The following is a 10151-nucleotide window of genomic DNA, read 5'->3' on the forward strand; positions in this document are numbered from 1 at the left end:
AATTGATCCGTTTCTTTCCGAGGAATAAGAAAAAAAATATCATTAATTCCATTAATCTGTATCATACTTACAAAAAATTATAAAAACATCATTATGTTTTTATAATTATGAGTATAATTATAGTTATATAATAATGAGGCTTGAGGTAAAGTAGGTCAGCAATTTTTTTTTTTTTCGAAAAAGCAGATCATATTCGTTTTCAGTATCGTCTCAAACTAAAATGCCATTTTACAAGGAAATTGAAAATTGGAATTTTTTGACCTTGATTTATTCGGAGGATAATATAATCGTTCACAACTTCTCTGCATTTTATCAAATACCTACGTTAATAGAACCGTTGGGTAGCTGAATGTCTGCTCTTTAAATCCACATTAACAAAATGAAGCCACATTAGCCTCTAATAAGGGCGAAATATTGGTTTCAAATTTAAAAAAAAAATTTTAAACGTTTCGTTTTATCTTTCCGGTTCTAATTAGTTTAATTAGGTCCGGTTTCCGCCGTTTGGTGCAGTTTATAGAGCCTCAAGCTACAGCCAAGTTTGGTGTAGATTTTTTGAGTCGAGTTAAAATTATTCCTATTTTTTAGATTTTCGAGGCCAATGGGCCAAAATTTTGGGCTAAAAAATTTCACTTTCCTAAAATTTGTATTTAAGGGTTTCTTGGGGTGATACAAGCTAATATTAACATTGTTCACTCTTTAAAAATCTTTTATCACAATTTTATTGTCCAGTTGATCTGAATTTTTCAATATAGTTATAATATCGAAGCACAGCAAGGGTTGTTATTCAAAAACTATTTATATTTTATGTAGTGTATATGTGACAATACCATAGATAATCAAATTGTCTAAAAGAATTAGAAATTACCTAAATAAGTCCAGTACTAATGATGATACAGTGAAGTAAGCTGTTAGCATTTTATCACACTTTGCGATATCTGTCGGTCTGACCATCAGTACAAATTTCATTTTCGTTCCTTATCGCATGTTCTAATTTATATTACTAAATCATAATAATAAAGTATACGTAAATGTTTAATTTTAACTAAATATATTAATTTATAACAAACTACTTCTTCTTCAACCGGCGCGACAACCAATTACTGGGTCCCTGCCCTCCTCAAGCAGCTTCCACCAGTTTAATCGGTTAAGTTCAGCTACTCTCCATCCAATTCCTCACTCCGAGCAGAGTCCTCAAATCTTTTTCAACACCATCCAACCATCGAAGCTTTGGGCGGCCTCTCGGCCTTGTTCCGTGTAGGCGTTCATTGAGTAGTTTATTTGGGACCTCATCACAATTTTTCCTACATCAGGCTCACCGATTAACAACTACACTTCCCTGCGTCTTCTCCAAGCTGAACCATCCTTTACTGGACAGTAGATGCGTCTGAGTATCTTTCTCTCAAATGTTTGAAGATTCCTTTCATCGGACTGTGTGCCCAATGTTTCCGAAGCGTAAATCAGCACTGGTCAAATTAGCGTTTTCTATAATCTAGTTTTTGTGGATCTTGTAAAGCTCTACTACCTAAGTGCCAATGCAGTCCAAAATAATACCTGTTGGCGGATGCTATTCGTCCCCTTATCTCTGCCGAAACGTCATTGGTGGTATTCACTTGTGATCCAAGGTACACAAACTCCTCAAGTCGTTCGAAAGAGTTACGACAAATTTGGACAAAATCTTCGTTAAAACCTCTTTATTGACCAGTAATCATAAATTTGGTTTTGATCGTATTAACAACAAGTCCTAGCTTCCTTGCAGCATCATCAAGGGCAAGAAAGGCCTCTTCCACTACAGCTCTTGATCTCCCAATAATGTCGATAACATTTGCATATCCCAGTATTTGTACCATACGATTAAAAATGGTTCCACTGGTCTGAACCTTTAATTATCTGATAGCTTTTTCCAAATCAATATTGAAGAGTACACAGGCTAGTGAATCTCCCTATCGAACGCCATTTTGAGAGGTGAATCCCTCAGGCAGATTTCCCTGAATTTTGTAAGTTTTACAAGACGGATGAGCTTAACAGGTACATTGGGGTCTTTTATAGCCTGATACAGGGCATAAAAAACTATCAGTTGTGTTCATTAAATTCATGTACATCCTTAGATATACCAATTGCTAAGCGTTAAGCCTGGTCAGCTAGTTATAAATTAAGAATTAAAACGGTTCATTAATTATTTAATATTACATAATGTATCATAAATAAAACTGAATTTGTACAACTACATAAATGATTTCCCTCCGAGATTGAAGGAATAATTCGATAAGACTACACTCGAAATTGAAGGAATAATTCTTATCACGTTAACTGCTATTTAAAGTAATAGGTTATTTTAGAAAGCGTCGTTAATGCGATTCAACCATTAATATCCTTCCTAAAATACAACGCTCAATAAATATCGAAGAAATTTATTAATTGATAGTTAAGAACTTTAAACAAAACATCGAATATACAACTAATACAATACTGGAAACAGGCGAGGTTTTCGTCTGAAGTGGAAACTAATTAGATTAGCCGAAAATACATCGATAGTAAAAAAAAAAGTCAAGGTAAAATAATTTTTTTTAATTAACATACATTTGTAGCAAATTATAGTGGTATTCACTAACTTAAAATTCCAGTTATCATCACTTGATAGAGACAAAGGGTGCAAACTAACAAACAGCCATAAATGAAATTCATTTTGTGAAAAAATTCTTGAAGCTTAGCCAATCAACAGCTGTTTTGACTAGAGAAGTCCAAGAAAGAGGTTACAACCAACAGACGTTTTGGTTATCTGAAGTGGTATGAATAAGAAGGCCAAAGAGCTGAAACGAAGAATTGAAGCAGCTAAAAATTTGCCTAAGTGTATGTATTTACTCACATTGTGTAACAAGAGAGAGATTAAATAACAAAAATGTATTCATTTTTAATTTACAGTCCTTCGTACATCAGGACGCCACTGCCCCTGGATTAAGAAACTGTTATTCAGCAAGAGCGGCGAGCATCCGCTAGCGAAAAGAATTGCAGGGTTTTTTTTCGGTGTTGTCTTAGCGGCGAGTGAGAAATGTTTTCTGCAGTATAAGTAGAATTTATTTGTTTAGATAGAACCATCATGGTACTCTTGATGAATATAAAAATATATATATCCAACCTTATTTAAGTTATTAAGTTAATTTGACCACTTTGAGCGATCATTAAATCAGCATCTTCTGTCCTTATGAAAATTGCATGTTTCAAGAAAAAATTATAAAATATTTATTGACAAAAGCATAAAATGAGACAATCGTTCCTATAATATGGTAACTGAAAATATGAAAACTTTTACAATTTTAAACATTTTGTTAATTACAATTTCTTACTATAACCTATAGTCACTTTCCATAATTTAATTCTAACATTATTCCATTAAAAACAGGAACATCCTAATAATTCTTTTAATATAATATATTAAATGACAAATCCCTAATCCTTAATACAAATACCTAAACAATTTATTTACTCAATACAATTAATATCAAACATTATAATGTAACTTTTTATCAACTTTGAACTTATGGACATTCTTTTCCCTGAATAAGGCTCAGCTTAAGTACCATCCTGACCACTATGTTACACTTTAGTGGCATTTGATTTATTAATTTCATTAAATTATACAAATTTTCGATAATTTACCTGAGTTTTAATACACCTCCTATTACCTGAGTGATTACTTAAATGCTTTAAGGTATATTTCTAATAAAGTTCACCATTACTTAAGTTAATAAAACAGTTTAAAAAAGCAAAGTTAGGATAAGCACAACATTTAAAATTTTTTTATAATGTTCGACCCTTCTGCAAGTTGTCTAATTGTGATAGGTGTAGTCAACCGACACCTGAAGGATTGGTTAGTGTTTAAAAGAGACTTTTTAAAATCTTTAATTTTTTATGTATGACTGATTCATGAATGATGAATTCATTAAGGTTATTATCTTGTTTTTTTGTACTTAGCCTAGAAGGCCTGATAATCTGGGCGTAACATTGGCACTAATATGAATAAGTTTTTATTTATTTGTGTTATTCTTCACTGACTACACCTCCAACCATCTTCTACTGAAATGCATAAATATAATAATGTTTAACACTCTAACAATAGCAACCAATCTGAGAGAACAGATAACACTATGAAAACCACATTGATGGAAAATCTATCTACCCCGTTATTTTTTTCTAATAACACAAACTTTTCATGTCTAAAAATCATTGGAAATTCTTTTTCGATAAAAATATACAAAGCCTATCTTTGTTACTGCTACATAATTTTGTTCACTTCTCTAAAAATAGCAACCAATCTGAGAGAGCTGGAAAAATTATGAGAACCAGATTGATAGAAAACATATTTAACTAGTTATTTTCCTATTTTTTCAGCTGAACATCTTTTTAATTACATTCCTTGATAAATGATTCACTGGTAACAGCATGAGCCAAACATACACTTGACTTTCTTTAATTTGATTTCAACTAATTCCGAAAATATTTAATAATAATTTATAACTAAATAGAATCAGATTAATTATATAATATTATTATAAAATAACTATAATAGTATGAAATTGTTTACAAAATATGATAAATTACATTGCAGAGGAAGTATTATATATATTGTTTTTTATTTTAACAGTCTTTTATCAATTTATCATCAAGGAGTTGGAATTCACACCATTAACTACTGGTCTTCTGTCAATAACCATTCTTCTTTTACTGTCTGTGGGATGTGCTATTTCATCACAGGTATAGTTTCAAGTTGAAGAATTAAACTAAAAACATATTTCATAAATTTACATCTATAGTGTAAGTAGGTTGGATTTAAAATCGCAAAAATAAGATGTAGCAATAATGGTACAACATTCTTAGAATCATAAAAACTTTATATTTGGCCAAATACTGAAAAAATTAGTCAACTAATTTAATTTCCTAGCTCATTTTATTATTTGTAATGATTTAATAACAATGTTGCAAATTGTTTTAGTATAATTTATGAACAAAAGCATGAACTAGGGGGAAAAAGCTTACATTATCTTATAAGAAATTTTGTATTTGAAATTCTGCCCAATCCATATTTCCAATGTTCAGTACCTGAAGGAAATAAGTTTAGTCCGTTAAAACTTAATTAAAAGTATATTTTTAAACAATATTTAATCACATTAGATTATTTAAAATAAATACAATCTAGTTCAAGTTTATGAAAATATACATTTTGGTATGAATATGATAAAAATTTATCAATTAGTTATGGTTTGACGAGCAAGCAGAACATATAATTTGGAATTATTAGTATAGGCCCATGTCACTACAAAATAATGATAAATCATGATATTCACTGTATTCAACTATTGTCTATCACTGTATTTAACTTATCTCCAATATTAAAGTATTTAAAACTACTATCTACAAGGGTTTAGTTTCCTTTTGAATAAACTAGGAGCTTACATGTGCTTGGAACAATACACTTGAAGTGAAAAAACCCTTGAAATACACAAGAGATTTATCGAAAACAAAAAGCAGATTTGGTTGGACTATAAAATCATAATTAGTTCTATGACAGTCACTTTTTTAACCTTTTATCTTCCTTTCATCAATCACTAGTAAGAAAATAAGCCACAAGGTATATACCTTTATACTGCACCAAAATATTTTTTGTTTACTTTTCTTTTTCCTTGTGTGTGTGGCATTTGCTTATTCCATACAGCCAAAAATTCCAAACTTTTAGCTATTCTGAAAAGGTTAATCAGTAACCATCACTAAATCAGTAACCACCACATTATTGTTTGTGAAAACTTGTAAATTAGGAATAAATCAGATAATTTTGAATCTGGAACCAAGCGTTCGTCTTATATGTTTACCAATTCTAATCATTTGAAAACTTCATTCTGGCTTTATTAATTTTATCCCTAAAAATGAATGTATTATGTGATAAAACCTGATAACTAAGAATTAATATAATTTTAAAACATAATGAACCAAGTAATCAGTAAAATATATTTTTTAGCTGCGTTGTACCTGCCTCTTAACATTTCCTGCATTTTGTGGAAGAGCAGGTCGTGGAGCTTTAAAAGCGCTTGTCATAGCATATGTCATTGCTGGACCAGTTACAAACCTAACAGCAAATACCAAAGAAGTTATCCGCTCATTTGCCTGCACAGTTACTTTAACATACAATCTAACTAAGACACGTTTTGTTCTCATGTTTAAGCCTTTTCAAGAAGCACTAATGGGAGTAAAGGTATTATATATATTTTAGGAATTTTTATATATATTTTAGGAATTTTATATATATTTTAGGAATTTTTAGATTATATATATTTTAGGAAAATTTTGCATTGCAACATAATTTTTCTGGCCAAAAACTTCCTACCTTAATAAATAATTGTGCTGGATACCATTAAGTTTCAACAGTTTAAAATTTTGGTACACAAAGAAAAAAGGACATATTTAAGAAACTATTAAAAAGTAAACTAACTCAAGCGAATCGAGTTATAATCTAGATCTTTAGTGTAATGTAAATAAGAAATTGATAATGACAGTTGTTTTCACAATTTACACCTGGAAGTTTTTTACAACTGGAAAATTAATTTTACAAAGTGTTTTAAAAATAAATAATGCAAATGAGGATTCTTCATAAATTATTAAGATTGATAAAATTACCTTGTTAAGAGAGTGTTTGGAATTGTTTTGAGGTATATGTCTCCTCTCTGCAACCATAATGTCTTGTAGTTACAAAAAAACAGGTAATTGATAAACCAGCAGGGGGCCTTACTTTAAGTCACCAGGGCATACTGGAGTTTATCTCATTAAGTGGTGAAGGTCTTTGCAGGAGGGGTATTGACTTCATCCTGCAGGAAGACATTGTGAAGCAAACTTTCAAAATAAAGGGCTCAACAGGTCTATCAGTAAATATTTAAATAAGAATTGATGAGGATCCTAGCAAATGGTAAACTATTATCCAGTAGGGCATAATAATTGAACAGTGAAACATTAGATGCCAAGTCTGAAAAAATTACTGGATTAAGGAAAAACTTCCCCATCGTTGTCATGTTAATAAGCAAAGTGGGTCCTCTCAGACAAATGACTTTGCAATTCCTCACAGAGTATGGGGGCTTTCATGCCAAGCATCATGACCATAGGAGGGACCTCATGCCAGATTATTGGGTGAAACCAGACCCTACGTCCACAGCGATTGGCCCAATCCACTTCAATCTGGGAAGAAGGACACCCTCTAAAAGGCCACTAGACTGAGGAGATGTAGAAGCAGAAGGAAGCCAAATTGAGAACTGAAAATGCTATCTATACATCTCAGTATCAACATTTTAAATTGTTTTATGAGCAGCATAGAGGTCCTAAGCAGACTGGAATAACAACCAACTGTTGCAAAAACATGTGTTGCCTAAGAGGCAGGGTATGATGCGAATAAATAACTGATAAAATTCAGATCAGTAGAATAAAATCCAATGTAATCGTAATTTTTTTTTTTTTACTGATTTTCCACTCTTTAATCAATATATAAGGTGTAAAAGAATATGTAATTAGAACTTATAATAATAAAGAAGAAACTTTAAAACTGGTTTGAATCTCTAAGATCATTGTGTGTAGTTGTATTACATCTAACATTATAAAATTGGATAGTATCAGTTTCAGTACTGATTAATATGTCAAAAGCCCATAGGAGTGTAGTGATTAACCATAAGTTAATATTTCTAACTTATAAAAATAGATTTAAAGTTACACATCTACAATGAATATATTTATCCATTTATTTGGATGGGAATCATTTGAACATGACACCAGCTAGATAGCTGTTTAAACAAATCATTAATTAATGTAGCCATAAGATTTAGATACATTTAATGCTACAAATAAGTGGTAAGCCTTTCCATCAGTAATTATTTGAAATTATCTTTCAAAATTTCACTATTCAACAAACATATCAAAAAACCTCAATAATTACCAAGTGAAAGTTAATCATTTTTCCAGTCCCACGACACCCAATGAATACAGCCACTAACAGAGGAGCCTGTATTATATTTACTATATTCTTGAGTGACTCAATGCTATAATAGTAATACAAATAAAAATATTTGTTTCTAGGTAGACACTAGTGAGATAAAGGAGACTTTGAATTCTGTTAGGGATTTGGCAGTTCCCATAGTTAATGAGATAGAAGAAAAGAAAGAAGTGAAAGTTTTAAAAGAAGTAAATGATTACATTGATGAACTTAAGGTAATAGTCCAGAAAGAATAAAGTTATTGTTTAATGTGTCTATATAAGGTCAATTTATTAATGCTATTTGAACAAATATTATTCCACTATAGAATGACACAAAAAGATCATGGATAATTGACTTGAAATACTCAAAACCGAACCTCACACGTTACAAAAAAATTGAAGGAGATTATTTTACAAAATTAGAACATCGTTGTGAAGGTAAGGTAATACTTCAATTGTATTTAAATTATTTCTATTAACTGCAGAGTAATGTTCATTGACTTAAATCAGCTAATCACAATTAACTTAAGAAAAATTAATAAACTCACAACAGTAAAAAAACAACACCCTTATAAGTTTGTTTAGAGATGGTGTTAATATTAAACTAATTATGGTCTTCCCCATTGTCTAGTCTCCCAATTTAGTGTGTGTCTCTCTTTTAGAGTTTTAGTTTATTTACAAATCTTTAATTTACTTCTTTACCAAGTCCCAAGGCTTCACACTTCTAAGACGTCTTATTCAATGAGAATCTTCAACCAAGCACTACATTTCACGATTAGAATGAGTTTATATTTTCCTGTAATGATTTTCATCATATTTTTTTTTTTTTTTTTTCCCTGACAAGTTTGACTTTAACGTCACTTTGCAGCTTTTCATTTCATTAGTACCACTGAGTATCAACTATGTTTCTTAGTACTTTGTTTTGAAAAGTTTGAGTTATTTCTACATTACATTTATTGGAACAATCACAGAGCTGAATTTCATAAGCCCACACAGGTTTTAGAAATTGTTTTTTGTAACAAAAGTTTGTTCTCAACTGATAGTTGAGATGTGCCTGACACCGTGATGTCCCTCACTGTTGCTTCTTTATTAACCTTGGATGAATTTTCTCTGGGGTACATCACCTCTATGAAGATAAAGTGACAGAAGAAATAAATATAGTAAAGGAATAAATAGCGAAAAACTAAACATATGATATCTGGAGTAGCAGCCTCGGAAGGAGAAATAGTGACACCCATTTCTTACATGTTAAAAAATTAACCAATTTTATATATCTGGGTTCGATTACAATATATTTGATATAATAAAATTGAACAGAAGATAGTTTTGGCTAGAAAAACACAAGTTCTATTCATAAGAAGGCTACATGGGACTGGTTATGTCAACCAAGGAAGCTGTTGATAAAGCACTTTTTCAGGGAAAGACATAAAGGAAAGCTAAAGATTTGATAGTATTATGGTATGGCTAGCCATATTGACCATACTCAAACTAAAAGCTCAGCATCACTAACTAAAAGGTAACCACCAGAAATAGGCATTTGAGGAAGCTAGCTGAGAAGGTCTAGGAATCATGCCTAAGTTGTAGCACCAACGTATTAATTAAAATATTCCTTTAAAGAATCATATATTCAATTGAGTTATAAAATGAAATATATTATTTATATTTACTCACATTGAGGCCTATATTATCAAAAAATTTAACATTTCTAATGATTCTAACATGAAGTTATAAGTAGTAGGACTTTTTTTGTGAATAGAAAGAAACTATTTCCTGCTACTCACCTATATTTAGTTTTCTTCAAAGAAATTTTACTATTGGATGAAATGTCTTTTTTTACTATAAGGATTTGTAAAAAAAGTTTCAAATCACTGTCAACAATTTTCAACACGATGAGCAAGTGTACTTCTCCACAGTTCAAAACATAATATAGCTGACCATCTGTTAATTCATAGAAAGAAGGAACTTCAAAAACTTTTTATTGGTAGTTAAAAAAAGAATAATATTCTTTTTTTTTTTATATATTGTAATATGCTCTTTTTTAGTAGATAGTATATTTTGATGTATAAATGGTTTTAATATGTTTTATTTTATGTATCATTTTAATATTCATTGCTTTGTTTATCCAAAAAGCAAACTAACCAAGTTTCATT

At 30.5% G+C, this 10151-nt stretch overlaps 1 protein-coding gene across 1 annotated transcript in view; it reads left to right on the plus strand.

The window, feature by feature from the left end:
• Positions 1-2591: 2591 nt before the first annotated feature.
• Positions 2592-10151, plus strand: part of snky (sneaky) — a 22436-nt gene continuing 14876 nt past the window's right edge. The window contains exons 1-6 of the mRNA XM_014433229.2: positions 2592-2847; positions 2920-3039; positions 4640-4749; positions 6008-6241; positions 8104-8235; positions 8328-8439. Of these exons, the coding sequence (XP_014288715.1) occupies positions 2787-2847; positions 2920-3039; positions 4640-4749; positions 6008-6241; positions 8104-8235; positions 8328-8439 (769 nt within the window). The 5' untranslated portion in view covers positions 2592-2786. The remainder of the gene's footprint in view (positions 2848-2919; positions 3040-4639; positions 4750-6007; positions 6242-8103; positions 8236-8327; positions 8440-10151) is intronic.

This window comes from Halyomorpha halys, unplaced genomic scaffold (assembly GCF_000696795.3).
Source record: "Halyomorpha halys isolate HHAL.00 unplaced genomic scaffold, Hhal_1.1 Scaffold1172.1, whole genome shotgun sequence".
Classification (NCBI taxonomy): Eukaryota; Metazoa; Arthropoda; class Insecta; order Hemiptera; family Pentatomidae; genus Halyomorpha; species Halyomorpha halys.